Raw genomic sequence first — 20,742 nt, forward strand, 5'->3', positions numbered from 1 at the left:
CATAACTTGCCAGGATTACCCAGCTAGTAAATATCTGACATAGGAGTTACAACCAGTCCCTAATAGAGGACTTCCCCACTCTAAGTCCAACCCACTCTCTACTCACTACCCCAAGCTACCTTCATAAATAAAAGGAGGTCTTTCTGGAGGCAGTGATTTCCCTGTCACTGGGGGTATTCAAGTCAAGTTGGACGACCTCTTGTCCAGAATCTTGTAGTGAGGATAGCTATTGAGGTACAATTTGTATCTGATGTCCTCTGCCATTCCTTTCAAGTCTGGGAATGGGTGATTCGAAGCCTTCTCCTGATCAAACATCCTGGCTCCTTTTGAATGATCTTCATTTGGCATGATCTAGAACTGTGACCTCACCATCCTGGTCGCCCTCTTCAGGATACTCTCTAGCTTGTCCACAACCTTCCTAAACTGTGAGGCCCAGAAGGGAATATCTCCTTCTACAGCTGAGGACTGGCAGAGGGGACTATCATCTCCCTCAAAGAGATGGGGATGGCCTTGCCTGGGATAGACTCGGGGTGTGAAGGCCTAACCTGAGGCACATTACAAGTTATTTACTGCCAAGTCCTGGGGAGGCCCAACTCTCCCTACCCCCTCAATCAACTTTCTGGGCCAGAACTATATCCTCCCTCCCTTCTGGCACCCTTGACCTCAATTCTTCAGTCCCTTCAGTTTGTCTTCCCTCTCAGACCACTCCTTAGTCCTTCCCCTTCCCTGATCCCTCCCCCTGAACCCCCTCAACCTCCTTCCTCTTCCTCTTTGGCCCAGCCTCAAACCTTCCTTCCTCCCTGAGGCCTTTGCTGTGGTTCAGTAGTTTTCAGCCCTATCTGACTCTTCATGACCCTTTTAGGGTTTTCTCAGCAAAGACACTGGCGTGGTTTGCCATTTCCTTTTCCAGTTCATTTGACAGATAAGGAAACTGAGGGACACAGGGTTAAGTGACATGACCAGGCTCACACAGCTAGGAAGTATCTCTTTTCCTGTAGTTCTAACCACTGTCCACGTAGCTGACCCCTCAACCCTTCCCTGCAGCCAGAGGCAGAGCCCCACGCCAGCCCTCTAGTTCTCCCCACCCAGCCTCCAAACCGATCCCGGTCGGATTTAGCCCTCCTTGGGCCCCACTCCCTCGTTGCCTCCGGGTTTAATTTAGCCCCGCCCCTCACTCATTCACACCCCCTCGCTCCTCATTCTCATACAATTTCTTAGCCCCGCCCACTCGCTCAGTCCGCCCTCACCCCGCTCGGCTCCATCCCTTTCATTGAGACCTCTATTCATATAACCTGCCCTGTGTCCTCAACCCCGCCCCCTAGTTTACATAAGCTCCGCCTCTCCTCGCGCCGCCCCACCTTCCCGGAAACCACGCGAGGCCATACCTAGCACTAGGATCCGATCCTCCGGTTGCAGCTCGGGCTCCAAGAGGTCCCGGAAGGCCTCGAAGTTGCCGAACCACTCGTAGGGGGCGGTATCCAGTGCATGCCGGTAGCGCTCGTCCCAGTACTGGGTCTCCCGGTACTCCGAATTCTTCTTAGGGAGCGGTGGCGAGGAAGCCATACTATGGCTGGGGAGCGGCCATGGGCCTGGAGAGGGCAACAGCCAATTGGAGCGGAGAGGAGGCGGGGCTTGGGCTGATCTGCAGTCAATCAGAATCAGAGATGTTGTTCCCGAGGTTGGACTTCCCTGATCGGGGCGGAGCCTAACCGAAGGCAGTCAATTAGATGTTGGGGCCTAGAGTCTAGCACCGCCTCCAGTTTCCTCCTCCCGGGACGCTTATTCATCAGAAACACGTGGAACTTCCGTGCTGGAAAAGGTGCTACAAGTTCAAACTGCCGGCTTGGAAACCGCCTTCCCTGTCTATAACTACCGCTTGCAGCCTAGCACCGCCCTTCCCTGGAAAGTGACACGTACATACTCATAGCTAGGGAGATGCAGGTGCTGGCGCCAGAGCCGCACTGCGGTCTCCAGAGTCAGTCAGCCAGCGCTGGTTACGACTAGGCTAATGTACAAAAGAGCAAAAGCAGCCCCTACCCTCCAGAAACTCACCTGCTAAGCGGAGGAACAACGTGCAAACTACTATATACAAACTAGAAAGACAGGGTAAATGAAGACTGCTGCTGCCACTTATTAGCTGTACAAGCCGGGAAAGTTCTTTCTCTGCCCCCAGTTTTCTCATATATAAATCCGACATTCATTCATTCAGCAAAGCAGCCATTAACACTTTGGCCTCAATCTTAGTTAACTGCTTTAAACGTGCTCTCTCTCAATCTACGTTCTACCCACCTGCCTAACCAGAGCCTGTCTGTCTACCTACCTATCTGTTTAGTCTGTCTACCTAGACTTATCTATCTAGTATATGTCCAATCTACCTATAATCTAGTCAGTTTCTATCTACTCACCTACCTATCATTATTTCAATCATCTACTGTTACCATTTACCAATCAACCTATCATCGATCTACCTACTTATCTAATCCATCTATATATTGCCTGCCTCTGTCCCTCTATTTTATCTAAGTCAGTCTACCCACCTAGGTATCATCTCTATCATCTATCATTACCCTTTACTTACCTGTCTGTCTCTATCTGCCTGCCTGTCTGTCTATCTAGTGCCAGACCCTACACTAAACACCAGGGATACAAAGAAAAAGCAAAAACCTTGCCTGTCCTCCAGGAACTTTCATTCTAATGGAGACAACAATAAATAGCCAGGCGGAGCCAAGATGCCCACAGATGGACTGTAATCTCAGGGGATGGCCCTGGGTCACCAAACATAAAAAATGAAAGGCCCTGCCCTCAAGGGGTTTACGGTGGATCACATACAGTACTTAGATGTTTAGTGGAGGGACTTAGTAGGTCATTTTGCCCAAGGATTGGGATTTTTAAAGCAAAGACCTCGGGACTCGGAGAGATTTTGAGGGGTGACCCAAGGTCACACAGCAAGCTACCCCAGGGCAGACGGAATCGATGCTGACACCCAGGTCCGCCTCGAGCCTTAACCGGGTGTTCCGGATACGGCGTCGCAGAGGTGGCCCCTTCCTCAGGGCTGGGCGGGACCGGGAATCAGGAGGTGGGGCTTGGCTCCCAGAGGCGCCGGCGCAGGCTCACTCGCGCTCCGGAACCTCGCAGCTGCGGGCTCCGGTTTCCGGCGGCGGGGGGCGGACCTGATTAGGCAGCGCGCCGGGAAGATGGCGGCGGGGTTGCGGAAGCGGGGCCCGGCCGGGACCGGGACCGGCTCCGGCGCGCGTTGGGGGCTGGGCCTGGGGCCGGCGCCGCTGAAGCGGGCATGGCAGGAGCGGCGGCTGCTGCTGCTGGAACCCCGCTACACGCCGCTCGTGGCCGCCTGCCTCTGCCTGGCGGAGGTGGGCATCAACCACTGGGTCATACGCAGGGTGGCCTGTGAGTGACGGGAGGGGCGGGGATGGGGGCGGGGGGCGGAGATGGGGGGGCGGATCCTGGAGCTAGATAAAGCCTAGGATTGGGGAGAGCCTGAAATTGATGGGTGCACGAGGGGCGGGACCAAGGCCTAGGGGGAGGATTTAGAGTCTGGAGGTCCCCGGGTTGTGCTTGGAATCTGGGGAGAGAGATGTGGGTTCAAATGTCGACTCTTAACACTACCCCCTTATTTAGACTCGCCGAGCCTCAGTCTCCCACACCTGCGAAATGGTGCCAGTCATACATACCCACACCATCTCCATAGGGGTAACATGTTTTGTCAACCCTAAAGGGCTGGAAACATGAATCGTATTGAAGGACTTTAAAATGAGTAAACTGAGGTTAATTAATTTGCCCGAGGGGTGGAAGAAAGGGCGCTGAGGTCTTCCCACTCACATAACTACTGGAAAAAGACCTGTCCAGCAGGCTCTCCTGGTTTGATTTTGGTCTTTTTTTTTTTTAATTTTATTTAGTCGGTTTAGAACATTATTCCTTGGTTACAAGAATCATATTCTTTCCCTTCCCTCCCTCCTTCCAGCCCATATGCAATTCCACTGGGTTTTATCCTATTTTCATGTTGTTGATGTGTGCACTAGAGTGATCATTTAAAGTCTACATCCCTGATCATATCCCCATCAACCCATGTGATCGAGCAGTTGTTTTTCTTATGTGTTTCTGTTCTCACAGTTCTTCCTCTGGATGTGGATAGTGTTCCTTCTTGTAAATCCCCCAAAATGACTTAATGCTTCACAATTGTTTCTACCACACATTTTCCTTTTTTCCATCACTTTTATAACCTTGGGCAATGTAGCCCAGGAATCAAGAGGACCTAAGTTCTTTGAAGTTCATTGTCTGCCTTCTCCTAGGAAAGTTTCTTTCCCTCTCCCTCCCTGGGTCTGTTTCTTATTACTTTGTAAAATGGAAAGGGTGGTTCCAGACTCACACCCCTTTCACCTCTAAGTCTGATTTCATGAACTGAACTTCTCCCCTGTTCTCATAGACACAGAGATTGACTGGAAGGCTTACATGGCTGAGGTGGAGGGAGTGATCAACGGTACCTATGACTACACTCAACTCAGAGGCGACACAGGGCCCCTTGTGTGAGTCTGGGGCAAGCAAGGGGACAAGGTGACCAGTGGGATTCACTCGATCTATCTCTGATAACCCCCCCTCTTCCCCCCAGCTACCCTGCTGGCTTTGTATATATCTTCATGGGGCTCTACTACGTCACAAACCGAGGCACTGACATCCGCCTTGCCCAGCACATCTTCCTGGGTCTCTACCTCGCCACACTGCTGCTTGTGTTTCGAATCTACAGCCAGACAAGGAGGGTGAGGCCCTGAATCCAAAGTTTGACTCCTAAATAAGGGCAGAGGATTCTTGAAGGGAGTGTTCCCATCAGCTTCTGACATTTAATACCCAGGATTGAGGAAGCACGTTGGGTTTTTTAAATTCATTTTTTTACTCTTTAAAATTTATTTAATTAATTTTGAATATTTTTCCATGGTTACATGATTCATGTTCTTTCCCTTCCCTTCCCACACCCCCTCCTATAGCCAATGAGCAATTCTACTGGGTTTTACATGTGTCATTGATCAAGACCTATTTCCTTATTATTGATATTTACACCAGGGAGATAGTTTAGAATCTATATCCCCAATCATATCCTCATTGACCCATGTGATCAAGGAAATGTTTTTCATCTGTGTTTCTGCTCCCCCAGTTCTTTCTCTGGATGTGGAGAGCATCTTCCTCGTAAGTCTCAGAAATGTCCTGCAAATCTGACCTCAGACATTTCCCAGTTGTGTGACCCTGGGCAAGTCACTGACCCCCATTGCCTAGCCCTTACCACTCTGCCTTGGAGCCAATACACAGTATTGGCTCCAAGGCAGAAGGTAAGGGTTTAAAAAAAAAAGAAAAGAAATGACCTGGATCATTGCATTGTTACTAGTAGAGAAGTCCATTACGTTCGATTGTACCACAGTGTATCCATCTCTGTGTACAATGTTCTCCTGGATCTGGTCCTCTCACTCTGCATCAATTCCTGGAGGTTGTTCCAGTTCACATAGGATTCCTCCAGTTTGTTATGAGGAAGCACGTTGGGAAGGGGTCTCTGACTTGGTCTTCCCATCCCCTCTCTAGGTGCCCCCTTTTGTTTTTTTCTTCATGTGTTGTGCCTCCTATCGGGTCCACTCCATCTTCGTTCTTCGTCTCTTCAATGACCCTGTGGCCATGGCCCTGCTCTTCCTCAGTGTCAACCTCCTGCTCTCCCAGCACTGGAGCTGGGGATGTGGCTGTTTCAGGTCCAGACCTTCTGTCCCAGGCTGCCTCCCACCTACCTCCCCCACTCCTGGCAGTCCCTTCTGGTGACTGTGAGCCTGTGCAAATTGCAAGACACTCCTTCCCTTCCCTCCAGATCTCCCCACCCCTTTCCTTCCTTCTTTTCCCGGGCCTCTTCCTTCAACTCAGAGATGGGCACGCTATTTAGCACAGCTCTACCCTAAACTTTTCCCCATTGGAGACTAGCATGTGTCTGAGGGCTGGCTGTGTCTGTAGCCTGTTTCCAGGGGTCTGGAGGGCAGGGGAGCCCCCTCCTAGCTGTGTGGGGGAGGCGGGTGTCCAGGCACTTACTTCTCCCCTTCTTCCCCTGCTAATGGGCACCAGCCTGGCCGTGTCGGTGAAGATGAATGTGCTGCTTTTCGCACCAGGGCTGCTCTTCCTCCTCCTATCTCGGTTTGGCCTCCGAGGGGCCCTCCCCAAGCTGGGCATCTGCGCCTTCCTGCAGGTATGTGATCCCTTCCCACTAATCCTCTTCAGGGTGACAGTAGGTCTTCCCTGGCACTTATTCTCTGCCCTTCCTCCCCCTCTTCTAAAACACTCTCTGGCCTCCTGGCCCCTTGGAGTTCTCCAGAACATCCCTCGCAGGCCCTACAATGAACAACCAGTGAATTGTGGTGCCACCTTCAGGAGACTCCAGGTGGGCAGAGCCCATCCCGTGCTGTGTCTGTCCCCAGGTGGCTCTGGGCTTGCCCTTCCTACTGGAGAACCCGGCTGGCTATCTGTCCCGCTCCTTTGACCTTGGCCGGCAGTTCCTCTTTCGATGGACAGTGAACTGGAGGTTCCTGCCCGAGGCGCTCTTCCTGAATCGGGCCTTCCACCTGGCCCTGCTGGCAGCTCACCTCAGTCTGCTGACACTCTTTGCCTTCTGCAGGTGGCCCAGGTGGGGAGGGGGCCCGGGCCAGGGTCCCCAAGGCTTCCCGTGGGGGCTGTTTGGGAATGGGGTACACGTTGGGGCTAAAGAAGGAGTAAGGGGATGGGCAAGTCACAGGCCTCCCTCCCCAGGTCGGGAGAAAGCATCCTGTCTCTCTTGAAAGACCCCTCAAAGAGGAAGACCCCAGCCCAGCCCCTCACTGCTAACCATATCCTTTGCCCCATGGGAGAGCCAACCGCAGAGGCTCCTCCCCAGCTTCTGGCTGCTTGAGGTGGGGGAGGGCAGGTGTGTCTCGCTCCTCGTGCCGCCCTTGGCCTTGACCTGTGCGCACAGATTGTCTCGGTGCTCTTCACGTCTAACTTCATCGGGGTCTGCTTCAGCCGCTCCCTCCACTACCAGTTCTACGTCTGGTACTTCCACACGCTGCCCTACCTCCTCTGGGCAACACCCTCTCGCTGGCTCACCCACCTGCTCAGGTAGGGAAAGGGCCAAGTGGGAGGCCTGGAGCCTGGCGGGATGGCACCTGGGGGGCCTGCGGGAGCCGCGCTCGCCTCCCTCCACGGCTGCTCCTCCTCCCTAGGTTATTAGTGCTGGGCCTCATCGAGCTCTCCTGGAACACCTACCCCTCCACGTCCTGCAGCTCTGCCACCCTTCACCTCTGCCATGCCGTCATCCTGCTGCAGCTGTGGCTGGGCTCCAAGACCCTCCCCGAGACCTCCCAGCCCCTTCAGCACAGCAGGAAGGCCCTGTGAACTCTTCTGGCCCCCCCCTCGGACCCTGGGGTGTTGATGGACTCTGGTCCCTGCCAAATGGCCTCCCCAATAAACCTGGCCAAGCCCCAAGCCCGTGCTGCCTGCCTTCTCTGTTGGCCTCCCTCGGACACCTCTTTACCGCCCGAGCCCAGCCCTCCCAGAGGCAGCCAGCCACTGAGAAGCGCACACGCGTGTGGTCCTCAGGCACTTTATTGCAGCCGCCGTAGAGGCTGGAGGCCGGTGGTCTCCAGCCACCCTCTGCACAGGCCCAGCAAGGTGGCTGCTGCCTTAGAGGGAAAAGGAACCGGGTGAAGGGAGGAGAGGGAGCAGGCACTTTCTGTGGTGGAAGAATCCCTGGCATGGAGCAGTGAGGGAGGCCGGAGAGGCCGGGGTTGGAGGCTTGGGGGGCGCTGACCCTCGAAGAGCACCTGGGAGGACGTCCTTGGCACTTCTGGCAGGCTGGCTGCCCCCATGGCACCTCCCAGCATCCGCCCTCAGACGTTGGCAGGGCTGTAGCACAGTAGGCGGAGTTGGAGGTTCTGGTCCCAGTGGCGGAGCAGCAAGAACAGGCCTCGGGCCGAAGCCTTGAGGGTGGCCAAGTCCAGCCGGTCAGGCAGGCACTGGGCCTGCAGCCAGCCGTCGGCCTTGGCTGCCACCAGCTCCCACTCCCCAAAGGTGCTCGTGCAGCGGTGTTCCAGCCAGGCCAAGGCGACGGCCGTGGCCCAGCTCCGGCCTCGAAGGTCGGGGCCCCCTGAGCCCTCTGCCCCCTCCGAGGCTTCTGTGTCAGACCCGTGCCCGCTGTCCACCTGGCCTGGTCCCTCGGAGCCTGTGCTGGGGGACTGACTGCCCGAAGCCAGCACCGCGTCCCCAGAGCCCGACCCGAGGAGAGCCCAGGGTGAGGAGGCAGAGGCCGGGCTGAGGCTGGCCCGGTGCACGGGGAAGGGGGAGGCCCTGCACAGCCTCTCCTGCGGAATTTGTACCGCCGCACAGAAGGGGCCGTCCAGGCGGAAGGAGCCAGCAGCCTCCTGCAGCCGCACCTACAAGGGCGGGGGGCAGGCTCAGGGGAGGGGGAGGCTGACCCCGCCGGCCCTCGAGCCCCTGTGGGGCGGCCGTGAGATCTGGGTCAGCCTCCCCCTCCCCTGCCTGCGGCTTCTCGCCGTCCCCCGTGCCCTCACCAGAGGGAGGTAGTCGTGGTCGCTGCTGTCCTTGTCTCTGTCCCCAGCCAGGCCCCGTTCAGGCTCTGGGTTGTAGAGTCTCCGGCCAGAACCAAACCTCCGCCAGCTGAGCCTGGGGGCGGAAAGGCAGTGAGCCCCAGCCACCCGGGCCCTGGTCTGGCCCCGCTCCCCCTCGGCGCGTACCTCGATCCGCTGCTGTGCTCAGAATCCCTGGAGCTGGTCGAGGAGTCGTCCGCGGGCCCCGTAATGGACCCACATGACCCCCTGCCCCTGCCCTCGGGCCCCCTAGTCTGGCCGTCCCACCCGAGAGCGGGCGCATTCCCCGCGGGGTGCCGGGCAGCTTCCGGAGGCTCTGCAGAGCAAGCGGCCGCTGAGCCTAGGGAGAGACAAGAGGCCAGAAAGCCCTGCAGGGCGGGCCGGGGCGGGCCGGGCCCAGGGGCAGCGGCCTACCGGAGGGTCTACCTGAGCTGTGGATTTGCAGGGCCACAGGGAGGGCCTCTCGGGTGACGGCATCCACAGCCACCGGGTAGGTGAAGCGGGAGGCGGCGGCGCTGGCTTTGCTTGTCTGCAGGGCCCGCAGTCGGAAGCGGCGGATGGGGCCTGCGGGGCCCAGGACCAGGAGGTCAGAGGGGCCGGCCTTCCGGCCCCTCCCGGCCCCCTCCCGGCCCCCGCCTTGCCACACTCGCCTGGCTCGGCCCCTTGCAAGGCCAGCTGCTCGTTGTCCCGGACCACGGATGCAGCTGTCAGCCGGTGCAGGGTCTGGTCCCAGGCTTCCCCCCTCTCGGGAGAGGGCGGCCCAGAATCTTCTGCGGTCCCAAGGAATGGCTCCAAGCCAGCACCCACCTCCCAGCACATGGGCTGCCCATCCTGCAGCGCCCGGACTGCCACGTGGCAGCGCGGGGGCTGGGCTGGAGGTGGGGGTGTAGGGGAGGGGCCGGACTCCCCTGCGGACGGTGAGGGAGCGAACATGAAGGGCGGCTCCACCAGCATGTCCCAGTCTAAGGGTGTTGGGGAGAGCAGGTTTCCTGTGGGGGGGCGAAGGAGGAGAGGTTATCGGGCCAAAGCATTGAGAGCTGGGAGACGGGCCGACTTGGAGGAGGAGCCAGCCCGGCCTTGGAACGATGATGGAGGGACTTCCCGAGGGCCCGGCACGATGCTCCGTTGTCCCTTACCCGAGTCATCCAGGCTTCTGCGGAGCTGCTGCCCTTGCTCGGGGCTTTGTTCCTCCAGCTGTCCACCCAAGGACTTATTCCTTCGGGGGTGCAGAGCGGGGCCCTTCCCACCCTGGGGCGTCGAGAGGCTGCGCCCTGTGAAAGCTGCTTTGGGAGCCTGGCCTGGCTTCTCTAGGGCTAGAGGCGGAGCCTGTGAAAGAGGAGGGGCTGCTTGATGCCAGTCCAGGGGAACCCTCCCCCATCCTCCCTCCTGCCCACCCCGGCTCCCATCTCACCGTGAATGGGGCCGATAGGGGCAGCGGGCACGAGTGGCTGGTGGCGGCCGCAGGGCCAGGCTCTCCCCAAGCCAGGCTTCGGTGGCCCTGCTGAGAAGGGAGAACTGGGGGGGCGCTGTTCTCGGGGGAGCCAGGGCCCCAGGATCCTGGGGATTCACTGCTGCCTGGGGAGCCGGGGCCGGGCTCCGGGCTGGTGGAGCATCGCGTCAGGACATACTGCTCGCGGATATAGGAGGAATGGAAGATCCGCCTCCAAATGGCTGCATCCGATGGGGGGTCTGGCCCCGGGTCAGTGACCGGATCCGTAGGGGGGTCGGCACCTGCTGGGAGCATGGAGGAGTAGGCCCCGGGCTTCTCCTGCCCTCCCCCCCGGGGCCCTTCCCCTCCACACTCACTCGGCTCCGAGTCCCCAGGGCCGCCGTGGCTGGAGTGGCCAGCGGAAGCCGTGCCAGTCTCCGGTGCCTCTGTGGCCCCCGTTGGCTCTGTGCCGTGGCTCGTGGCTGATGGTTCCTCTGGAGACGGGAACACGGAACCCCCTAAGCTTCTCCATCCATGCTCTTGACCCTAAGGAAGAAGCAAGCATGATGGCCCCTTCATCTTCCCAAGCTGTGAGCCTTGGATTCTGTTAGGGAGTGCCCCCCCCGGCCCCCCCGTGTCTGCCTCTGCCCCTCTCCCCGCCCCGCCCCGCCCCAGCACAGTACCAATAATGCTTGCTGAATGATGGAAGAAGCTGTAAAAAGGGAAGGTTTCTGTTGAGGTTTGGCCCCAGAAAAGGCCAGTGAGGATCCCGGGACAGACAGCTACGGGCCTCTTGTTCCTTTGACAGAGGGGGCTTCACTGGGAGCCCCCCCAGGACCCCGGCCTCAGACCCCTGGCTCAGCAGGGTAAGTCTGGCCCTTCCGTCCTTCCCGGCCGGCCCCAGATCTGGTTACCATCTGGGGTTGGGGCCGGAAGCCTTCCACGCGGAAGAGAGAGCAGTAGCCGATCAGCCGGTCTCCCGGGTAGAGCGTGGGGATCTCCCGGGGAGTCAGCATGGCCTCCACAGTGTCGGGCATGAACCAGTCCACGGAAACATCACTCAGAGCTGGCTCCAGGGCAGTCCGGAGCGCTCGAACCAGCTGCAGGGATGCAGGGAGGAAGGCGCGTCATGGCCGAGCGGGGCCCGGCCCCCACCAAAGCCTTCGCCACATCCAGGGCCCCTGGGGGAGAGCTGGCCACGCGCCAGCCTCGCAGGGATGGCCGAGGCAGGGAAGGAAGGGCCCGGGCGAGGGCAGGCTTACCGTGGGCTGCAGCCTCTCTCCAGGGGCCAGAAAGTGGGCACGACCCCGGCTGAGGGCAGACAGACCCTGGAGCAGCTGGTGGCAGGCAGGATGCAGCCCAAAGGAGAAGCACCTGCAGGATGGACAGATGAAGGGCTCACCGAGGGGCTGCGGCCCCTGGGCTGCTCGGGAGCCCCCGGCCCCGGCCCTACCTGGCCGTGCCCCCGTGTTGCCTCATGAACTCGAGCGTCTGGTGGGTGCTGGTGGCAGCGGGAGCCGCGGAGGTGAGCAGGAACAGCTGGCGGGGATGGCCGCGTTGGCCAGGCTGCTCCAGGGCCCAGCGAAGCCCAGCCAGCACGTCGGGCCTTTCCCAGCCTGTCTGCAGGGCCTCGATGCCCTCGCAAGCCACCTGCACCGTGTCCTGGGACGGAGAAGGGAGCAGGGCTGGGGCCACCCCAACATAGGCGAGAGCCAGAAGGGACCTCGGGCCGTGTAGACACGCCGACTCCATTTTACAGACTGGGAAGCTGAGGGCCAGGGAGCTTGTTAGCTGCTCCGAGTTTCAGCATCGGAGCATGAATCTGCCCCGGGAGTTTCCCGTTTGGAAGGTTCAGGACCAGGGAGGAGGGCAGGACTCACATCGTTGCAGGCTCGGCTGCCAGGGAAGAGCGGGTGCACAGAGGAACCAAACGTCGCAATGTTGAGGAGCGTCTGAGCGGGGAGAGACTTCACTGCGAGGAGCAGGGCTTCCTGAGGAGCAATTGGGGAAAGTGAGGGCCCCGCCAGGACCGCGGAGGTGTCTGGGCCTCAGGGCATCATGCTGCCTCCAAGGCTCTGCCAGGACCCCCAGCCCCACTCACTGTTCACCCCACTGGCCTTGTAAGTGGCCCCATGGCTGTCCACTAGGAAGAGAAATTCCCTCGTGGCTGAGCCAGGATCCAAGGCCCCTGAGCTCAGATCTGGGCAGAAGCTCAGCACCAGCACTGGGTTCAAGAGGATGTCCTTGTGGAAGCGACGCTGCAAGAACCACACCTAGACAGCAGATGACCTCCCTGAGTCACCTCCGGACCTCCATGTGACCCCTGAAGAAGCCGGCAGCGGTCCCTGTGGGCCTCACCTGCCTGCACTGCCCAGGGACTGTTTTTTTAACTTGGCTTACAATCAATACTATTTATTGGTTCCAAGGCAGAAGAGCACTAAGACATGGGTAGTGGGGGTTAAATGGCTTCCCCAGAGTCACCCAGCGAGGGAGTATCTGAGCCGAGATTTGAACCCAGCACCTCTGAGCTCCAGGTCTAGTGTTCCACCTACTAAGCCACCTAGTGACTGAAATAACTCCCAGAAGGCTTTGCATATGCTTGACCTTGTCCTGGGACTATTTTTGGGTCCCCCAACCAGTCAAGAGGCACCCAAATGACTGCTTTCCCTCACCTTCTGAGAGCAAGAAAGAAGGAAAGAGCTAGTGATTGGCGGTGTGACCCTAGGCAAGTCCTTCGTTTCCTTGATTATAAATAAGAAAAGTTGACCTAGAGACTTCTAAGGTTCTTTCCGATGATCCTTGGAGTTAGGAGAAATCCATCTCTGATTCTGTGTCATTAGCACATATAAACGCTCTCTATTCCTCCACCCCCCAGCCCCAGGGGCTTAGCTCACAATGACGTGTTCCAGATTATCTTTCCTGCTTTTGCGATTTTCTAGGCTTTGAATTGGGGCTCTTAGTTTCATGTGCTGGGATTGGAGGCACAACCGGGAGCCAAGACAGCTGATCTGCAGCCCCCAGGAGCCTGAAGTACCCCCCCACCCTCATACCTGGCGGTCCCCATCACTGTCTTTTTGCAGGAGACGTTGGAAGTCCCTTCGACTCCTCACTCGAGCCTCATACTCTGCGGCGCTCAGGCCGCCTGCCTCCAGCATCAGATGGGGTTGGTGAGGCTCTAGGGGAAGGGAGTTGAGAGCTGCTGGACTCCCCCTGCCCACTTCCTTTGGCCCTGGTTCATACTGAAAGAGGATCCCAGGGACCCGCCCCCAGACCCATCTGCCCTAATCGGGACCCTCACCACTGGGGTGCAACAGGATCTCCAGGGCCCGGTCGCAGGGGTGCCCTTCGGCTAGGGTGATGCAGATAGTAGCGGCAGAACTGGCATAAGGTGGGGCATCAGCTCGGAGGGCATGGGAGGGACTCTCCAGGCCTGAGGGGCAGAAGAGGAAGAGTAAGAGGGAGGGGGGGAATCCTCAGCCCCCCTTCTGCTGCCTCAGTGCACACAGATAACCTCCCATAACCCAGTGAGAGATGCAAAGAACCCCAAAGCCCAGGATAAAGGATATTCCCATCATCCACTGGGGCTGCCAGACTGGAACCTCTTAAGAGGGCAAGTACCATGTGTTACTTCACTTTTGGTACTTGCAGAACCTCTGGTCTTATTGTTGTAGCCTTCTGTGGCCCCCTCCACTGATGGCAAACTCTTTGGTGCTGAGACTAAAAATATTTCCTCCCTCTGCAATTAACTAGAGCCATGAGCTATCCCAACTTTCCCTGGGACTGACCCTGGCCAGCAAGAGACACTTCCTTCCCCCTTGCTAGGACCTGCTCCACCCTGTAGCTACGATGAGGCAGTGGGCATTAGCACAAGCTTGTGCCCACTATAGAACCAACTGGCACCTTTTCCAAAGCCCTTTACACACATCATTTCATTGGATCCTTACAGCAATGCTGAGAAGCCAATACTAATATTTTATTATCAGCCCCATTTTACAGATGGGGAAACAGAGGCTCAGAGGCAGACCGGCTTGCCCAGGGGTTACACAGCTGGATTTGAGCCCATAGCCTCCTGACTTTAAGTTGTCCACACTCGTTAGGCTTTCGGCAAGTCACTGAACTCCCATTGCCTAGCCCTGATCACTCTTCTGCCTTGGAACCAATATACAGTACTGATTCTAAGATGGAAGGTGAAGGTTTAAAAGGCCAAACTGATGCTAGTCCCTACTCGCAGAGAGCTGGCATTCAACATGTTTGGATAACTGGCCTAGGATGACATTAGGAGCTCTCCTAGAAGGAACCTCAGAGGCCAAATGGCAGTCCAGAGACCTCATTTCTCTGGTGAAGTGACTTGCCCAAGGTCACAGAGCAGACAGGTAGGAGAAATAGTTGGCTGTGGCAACTCTTGTAAATCTCCGAGGCTGTTAGCGCAGCAAAAGGAAGAGCCGAGGGGAGGGAAGAGCGTGGCCCACTCAGCCTCTCATCTGTCCCATGCCCCCTCCCACGAATCTTCAGTTCTTACTTTCTTCATCCATCCATGGTCTGCCCATCCACCCACCTCTGCCCAGCCCACGCCCACCCTTGTACCTTCGGCATCCAAGCCCTTCAGAGCTTCCCTTTTTAGGTGACTCCCTATTCTGTCCCCTTCTGCTCTCAAGGTCCAGCCCCGCCTGCCCCATTGGATCCACTTCATCTCCCTTATCTGGGCCGTCTCCTATGCCCGCTCCCTGTTCCCTCCCTGCCTCCATCTGGCCAGATTTCTTGTCTTCAAGACTCGGTGCGAGCCCTTCGTGCTACACCTCTCTGGGTCCTTCCAAAGTTAGGCAGCGAGTGCTGAGGTGGCTACAGTACTAGGTCAGAGCCAGGAAGATGAGTTCAAACCACTTCCTTTACAGATATATTACTGGCTGTGAGACCCTGGGCAAGTCCCTTAACCTTTGTCTTTGCTCCGTTTCTCAACTCTAAAATGGGAGGGTGACAACCTCTAAAGAGGGAATATTGGTAAAGAGTATAGCACAACGCCTGGCACACTTTTGTTGTTTCTGTTATTCAGTCATCTCTAACTCTGGCATTACTGGAGGGGTCGGCCACTTCCTTCTCCAGCTCATCTGACAGATGAAGAAACTGAGGCAAGCACGGTGAAGTGACTTAATGAGGGTCACCCAGCTGGTAGGTGTGTCTGAGGTCAGATTTGAACCCAGCAAGATTCCAAGCCCTGCGCTGTGCGTTATGGCACTCCCCAACTGCCGAGCACATGATAGGTGCTTAATAGAAGAACCCAACACTTTACAAATGACACATATAATGTACGCATATACACACACATGACTACATCTATCCATAGTAAATACACTTCTATACCAACTGGGCGTCTCTCCAGACAGAATGTAAGTCTTCAAGGGCAGGGACCCTGGCACACAGTAGGTGCATAATAAATGCTTGTTGATCATTCAGTCAGCAAACAGCCCATGTATCTGCAGCATGCGCTTAGCTATACCCAAGCGTCCTCCTTGGTGCTTGGCTATTTTCCTGTGGTTTGGGGGAGGGCTGTTGGCCCCCCATGGAGGGGGGCTTCTCAAGGAAGGAGGGGTTTTCTTTGGTTTCTCTTCTTACCCCCTCCCAATCCAGAGCCCCTCCACAGTCCAGAGCTGCCTGCCTGCCCCCAGGGCTATCCGGGACCGAGCAGGTGCCTGGGGCTCTACCCAGGGAGAGGTACTCACCTGCCAGCAGGCACGGTCCTGTCACCAGCATCTCAAAGGAGAAGGTGTACGGCCCTGGGCACCGGGCAGGGCCACAGAACATGTCCCCAGGGGCTGGCGGGTCTCGCAGGGCAGCTCCTTCATCCTCGGGGCTGCCCACCCCAAAGCAGCTGGTGGGACTGCAAGGGACGGAGGGGCCATCTCACTACTAACCCTGCGTGGCTCCCTCCCCACCTCCGGCACTGACCCAGCCCACAGTCAAGCCCTCATTCACCTCCTCTCCAGCCTTGCTTGAAGTGCATCCCTCTCCTGGGCTTTGGCTGTGCCCGTGATTGCTGCAATGCCTGAGCTCACCCTGCCCCTGCCCCTGCCCCTGCCCCTGCCCCTGCCCCTGCCCCTGCCCCTGCTCCTGCCCCTGCCCCTGTCCCTGCCCCTGCTCCTGCCCCTGCCCCTGCCCCTGCCCGTGCTCCTGTCCCTGCCCCTGTCCTGCTCCTGTCCATGCCCCTACTCCTGCCCCTGTCTATGCCCCTGTCCCTGCCCCTGTCCCTGCCCGTGCTCCTGTCCCTGCCCCTGTCCCTGCCCCTGTCCTGCTCCTGTCCATGCCCCTACTCCTGCCCCTGTCTATGCCCCTGTCCCTGCTCCTGCTCCTGTCCATGCCCCTACTCCTGCCCCTGTCTATGCCCCTACTCCTGCCCCTGTCCCTGCCCCTGCCCCTGTCCCTGCTCCTGCCCCTGCCCCTGCCCCTGTCCCTGCCCCTGCCCCTGTCCCTGCCCCTGCCCCTGCTCCTGCCCCTGCCCCTGTCCCTGCCCCTGCTCCTGCCCCTGCCCCTGTCCCTGCCCCTGCTCCTGCTCCTGCCCCTGCCCCTGCCCCTGCTCCTGTCCCTGCCCCTGCCCGTGCTCCTGTCCCTGCCCCTGTCCTGCTCCTGTCCATGCCCCTGTCCTGCTCCTGTCCATGCCCCTACTCCTGCCCCTGTCTATGCCCCTGTCCCTGCCCCTGTCCCTGCCCGTGCTCCTGTCCCTGCCCCTGTCCTGCTCCTGTCCCTGCCCCTGTCCTGCTCCTGTCCATGCCCCTGTCTATGCCCCTGTCCCTGCTCCTGTCCCTGCTCCTGCTCCTGTCCATGCCCCTACTCCTGCCCCTGTCTATGCCCCTACTCCTGCCCCTGTCTATGCCCCTGTCCCTGCTCCTGCTCCTGTCCATGCCCCTACTCCTGCCCCTGTCTATGCCCCTGTCCCTGCTCCTGTCCCTGCTCCTGCTCCTGTCCATGCCCCTACTCCTGCCCCTGTCTATGCCCCTGTCCCTGCTCCTGCCCCTGTCCATGCCCCTGCCCGTGCTCCTGTCCCTGCCCCTGTCTATGCCCCTGCCCCTGTCCCTGCCCGTGCTCCTGTCCCTGCCCCTGTCCTGCTCCTGTCCATGCCCCTACTCCTGCCCCTGTCTATGCCCCTGTCCCTGCTCCTGCTCCTGTCCATGCCCCTACTCCTGCCCCTGTCTATGCCCCTGTCCCTGCTCCTGCCCCTGTCCCTGCCCCTGTCCATGCCCCTGTCCCTGCCCCTGTCCATGCCCCTGCCCCTACTCCTGCCCCTGCCCCTGTCCATGTCCCTGCCCCTGTCCCTGCCCCTGCCCCTACTCCTGCCCCTGCCCCTGCTCCTGTCCCTGTCCCTGCTCCTGTCCTGCTCCTGTCCCTGCCCCTATCCCCCCCAGACCCCCCCAGGCACCCCTCACCTTCCATCTTAGAATCAATACTGGGTATGATTTCCAAAGCAGAGCAGTAAGGGCTAGGCAAGGGGGGTGAAGTGACGTGTCCAGGGTCACCCAGCTGGGAAGTGTCTAAGGCCAAATTTGAACCCAGGACCTCCCATCTCTAGGCCGGGCTCTCTGTCCACTGAGCCACCCAGCTGCCCCCTGCCCTCTCTCAGCTGACTTCCCTCACCCTAACAGAGGCCCAGAGAAGCCCAGGCAAGGAAGGTGGGAGAATCACCATAGGCCCAACCTGTCGTCACAGAGGCCAGGGGGTCTGGCTGGGCTGGACGGGGCCAGGGGGGTGAGGATGGAGGGTAAGGCCACCCGTATTGCCCCGTCTGGCCTCGTGTGAAGCTCTCGGCTGCTCCTCAGCGACACGGTGACGGTCCCTTCGGGGGCAATGAGGCCGGTGGGGAGCACCAGGGTAGAGCGAGCCTGGGCTGGATGGAGAACCAAATGGCCTGGGGAGGGGGGTGAGAGGCGAAAGTGAATGGAGCAGCAGGCGGGGCCGGGGACAGTGAGGGGTGCTGGGAGGGCTGCTGAGCAGAGGCTGGGGAAGGGAGAGCTTCGGGAAGTCCTGGGGCCCGATTATAGAGGGTGGCCACGGGCGGACAATGCAGAGCCACTCCTTTCCCGTCCTCCTTACGGTCACGTGGCAGAGCGACTTGGACCCGAACCCTCCAAGGGCCCAGCCAGCTCCCTTCTCCCCAGGCCACCACCTTCTTCCTTGGCCCAGGATCTGACGTTGGGTCCCAGGGGAGGGGGATCAGCCGGGCGGCCCCTGGAGGCATCAGGGCATAGGACCAAGCCAACCCTACTGTCTTACAGAAGAAGGAAAGGGGGAAGGAAGTGTCCAACTCCACGGGGGGCTTTCTGGGGCCTGGGAGCGGGAGCTGAGTCTCCGTGGCGCTGCCCCTGTCTCTGCCCCTCACCCTGGGCACACCGGCGGGGCAGGCCAGCCTCAGGACGCAGCTCCCGGCAGCAGGGCTCCAAGGGGCTTCGGTGGCGACTCTGCAGCTGGAAGGAAACCCGCCTTCCTGCTGCTTCGGCCTCAAAACCGGACACCACTTCAGCCTCTGCCTCCGCCAGTGGATACACAAACACCCCTGTAGTGGTTGGAGACTGCCAATGGAGGCTTGACCCATACCCATGTGCCCTGCTCCCCCCTTAACTTCTTGTCCCCATCCAGCTCAGGTTTCTAGCCACCACCCTTTTATCTCACCTTCCACGGGCTCTGGTGCCGGGTTGTGGTAAGTGAGTCGGGCATTGAGGCCCAAGCAAGGGCCGTTGGCACAGGCCCGGACCCAAGAGTCCTTGAGGGGCAGAGGAGTCCAGGTGGCCGGACAGTAGAGGCCAGGCATGGTGCCCCCCACCTCCTGGCCTGGCGGGGCTCAGCGGTGGAGGTGGGAGTAGGTGAGGCAGTGCTGAGGGATGTGCTGGGGGCAGGAGGAAAGCCAAGCTTCAGTGGGTTTGTGGTGGGGAAGCTGCTCTGGAGTTTGGTGGCCTGCAAACCCGAGGGAAGTTGCTACCCAGTCTCAGGAGTTTCCGTGCTCCCTCCGTCGGAGGGACTCGGGCAGTCGCCTGCAGGTGAGAGACATCTGCTTCCTGGCTCGCCCAGCATTACCTTGGGAACTGTGAGGGGCCAGGAGGCATCTCCCGGTAACCAGGGACTGGAGGGTTAATGATTAGCTAGAGGGAGCCGGGAGGGAAGAGCAGATGGGCAAGGGGGGAGGAAGAAGGGGGAGAAGGGGGGCTCCCACCCCACCCAGTCCTGGACCTGCCCAGGCCCCTCCGGCGGCTGCCAGCTGTTGGAAGGGGCGGCAAACCCCTGGCCCGGAGCAGCCTGGGGCACAGGGCCGGGAAGGAAAAGCTGGCAGCCTAGAATAGATGCGCCGTCCCTCTGGGGCACAGGAGGGTGGCAGCGGCCCCAGCCTCTTAGCCCCGGAAGGGAAGGAGAAGCCGGGAAGAAAGGAGGGAGGGGCTGCTTCATTCATTGTTGCCTGCCTGGGGGTGGCCAGAGTCGGAACGGCGGGCGGGCGGGCGGGCTGAGGGTGCAGAGCAGGTCCGAGATTCCCGAAGAAGCCTCCCCGGGTCTAGGGCCGTCCCCCTGCCGCATAGCAGAGCCGGGCTGACAGCGGGGCACGAGGAGGGGAGGGGCGCAGTGTGGACGTCCTCCGCTCTCAGCAGCGAGAAGCCCCCGGGTGTGGGGGTGCCCCGGGGCTGGCTGCTCCCCGCTCCGCGCTGGCTCTGCCCTGCCTCCCCAGCTCCCCAGCACCTCCTATCCTCATCCCCAACCCCATCTCCATCCCCATCCCCGTCACCTGGGACTCGGCCCACCCGCCCGCTCACTCTCCAGGGCGCTGCAGCTGCTCTCCCGCAGGACCGGCTCGGGCTCCCTCGCCCCTCTCTCTCCCTCTGTCTCAAGTCTTTCTCTGTCCCTGCAGCGCTCGAGCTCGCCCTCCCTCCTCCCTCCTCCCTCCTCCCTCTCCCGGGATGCTGCCTGGCCACGCCCCCGCCCCCATCCTCCGGGGAGACCCCAGCCAAGAGGCAGGCGTGGCCGCTGCCCCTCCCGGACCCCCTCCCCCTCCTGGATCATCCTCCCACCCCACCCCACCCCCGCCCGGCTCCTCCTGCCGCAGCGCAGCTGGGAGCTTGGCCAGCCCTCCGGCTCCCTGGGCCCTGGTGGCCTCCTCCCTTCCCCATCTGGCCCATCGCCTAGAAGCCGGGCTCCTCACCCCCCCTCCGCCCCCACTCCCTTCCCATCCCTGCAGGGACCCTCCTCCTCACTGCCCGAGCCTTGCCTTGCCTTCCCCAATATGCAAACGCCGCAGCCCCCACCGCAGGGAGCTGGCCTGCCTCCTTCTCAGTCGGGATCCCATCCCGTGCCGCCTCCCCACCCCCCTCGGGCGCCGGAACCCCCCACCCTACGGTGGAGCTGGAAGGCTCGTGCCTCGTCTTACCCGGGAGGAAGCTGAGGCCCCAGACAGGACGGGGGCTCGCCCAAGGCTGCCCAGTGCTCCTGCCTCCTAGTCCCAGTGGCAGGGGCCAGCCTGGTGAGGGCTCCCCGCCCAGGCTGCAGGAGGCCTTCCAGGGCTCTGAGGACCCCCTCCCTCCATGGCCAGCCACCCCCCACCCAGGAGGAAGACCTCGTGTAAGTAGAAGCAGGAGGCAGTCCTTGGGGACAGAGTGGGGAGACGCATGACCTCACGGGGAGGTGATGTGGGAGCTGTTGAGCCCAACGTGCTCCCATTTTACAGAAAAGAAA

The 20,742-nt window shown here is 59.8% G+C and overlaps 3 protein-coding genes across 8 annotated transcripts in view; 1 reads left to right on the forward strand and 2 right to left on the reverse strand.

Moving 5' to 3' along the window:
• Positions 1–3,112, reverse strand: part of ECE2 (endothelin converting enzyme 2) — a 48,002-nt gene extending 44,890 nt beyond the window's left edge. The window contains exon 1 of the mRNA XM_007486180.3: positions 1,386–3,112. Within this exon, the coding sequence (XP_007486242.2) occupies positions 1,386–1,563 (178 nt within the window). The 5' untranslated portion in view covers positions 1,564–3,112. The remainder of the gene's footprint in view (positions 1–1,385) is intronic.
• A 36-nt stretch (positions 3,113–3,148) lies between these two features.
• On the forward strand, positions 3,149–7,494 carry ALG3 (ALG3 alpha-1,3- mannosyltransferase). Of its 3 annotated transcripts, none has more exons than XM_056819903.1 (9): positions 3,149–3,405; positions 4,442–4,541; positions 4,625–4,772; positions 5,584–5,744; positions 6,106–6,226; positions 6,456–6,661; positions 6,784–6,859; positions 6,983–7,128; positions 7,233–7,494. In XM_056819903.1, exons 1-9 carry the CDS (start codon positions 3,195–3,197, stop codon positions 7,402–7,404), a joined length of 1,341 nt encoding a protein of 446 aa, XP_056675881.1. In that variant the 5' UTR covers positions 3,149–3,194; the 3' UTR covers positions 7,405–7,494. The 3 variants fall into 3 exon arrangements, with proteins under 3 accessions (XP_056675881.1, XP_056675883.1, XP_056675882.1); XM_056819904.1 differs by having other exon boundaries at positions 3,160–3,368; XM_056819905.1 differs by lacking the exon at positions 6,784–6,859 and having other exon boundaries at positions 6,986–7,128.
• A 104-nt stretch (positions 7,495–7,598) lies between these two features.
• On the reverse strand, positions 7,599–20,524 carry VWA5B2 (von Willebrand factor A domain containing 5B2). Of its 4 annotated transcripts, none has more exons than XM_056819901.1 (20): positions 20,438–20,524; positions 18,700–18,913; positions 18,410–18,583; positions 17,728–17,938; positions 15,762–15,919; positions 13,343–13,474; positions 13,095–13,219; positions 12,162–12,317; positions 11,925–12,035; positions 11,498–11,706; positions 11,307–11,418; positions 10,959–11,144; positions 10,422–10,590; positions 10,027–10,346; positions 9,752–9,941; positions 9,266–9,604; positions 9,042–9,179; positions 8,763–8,955; positions 8,580–8,691; positions 7,599–8,441 (listed from the first exon to the last, which is right to left on the reverse strand). In XM_056819901.1, the coding sequence occupies exons 2-20, from the start codon at positions 18,836–18,838 to the stop codon at positions 7,899–7,901; spliced, it is 3,717 nt and encodes a 1,238-aa protein (XP_056675879.1). In that variant the 5' UTR covers positions 18,839–18,913; positions 20,438–20,524; the 3' UTR covers positions 7,599–7,898. The 4 variants fall into 4 exon arrangements, with proteins under 4 accessions (XP_056675879.1, XP_056675878.1, XP_056675877.1 ...); XM_056819900.1 differs by lacking the exon at positions 20,438–20,524 and adding an exon at positions 19,799–19,928; XM_056819899.1 differs by lacking the exon at positions 20,438–20,524 and adding an exon at positions 19,799–19,928 and having other exon boundaries at positions 10,027–10,349.
• Positions 20,525–20,742: the final 218 nt, after the last annotated feature.

The sequence above is a fragment of the Monodelphis domestica genome, chromosome 2 (genome assembly GCF_027887165.1).
Source record: "Monodelphis domestica isolate mMonDom1 chromosome 2, mMonDom1.pri, whole genome shotgun sequence".
In the NCBI taxonomy this organism is placed as follows: Eukaryota; Metazoa; Chordata; class Mammalia; order Didelphimorphia; family Didelphidae; genus Monodelphis; species Monodelphis domestica.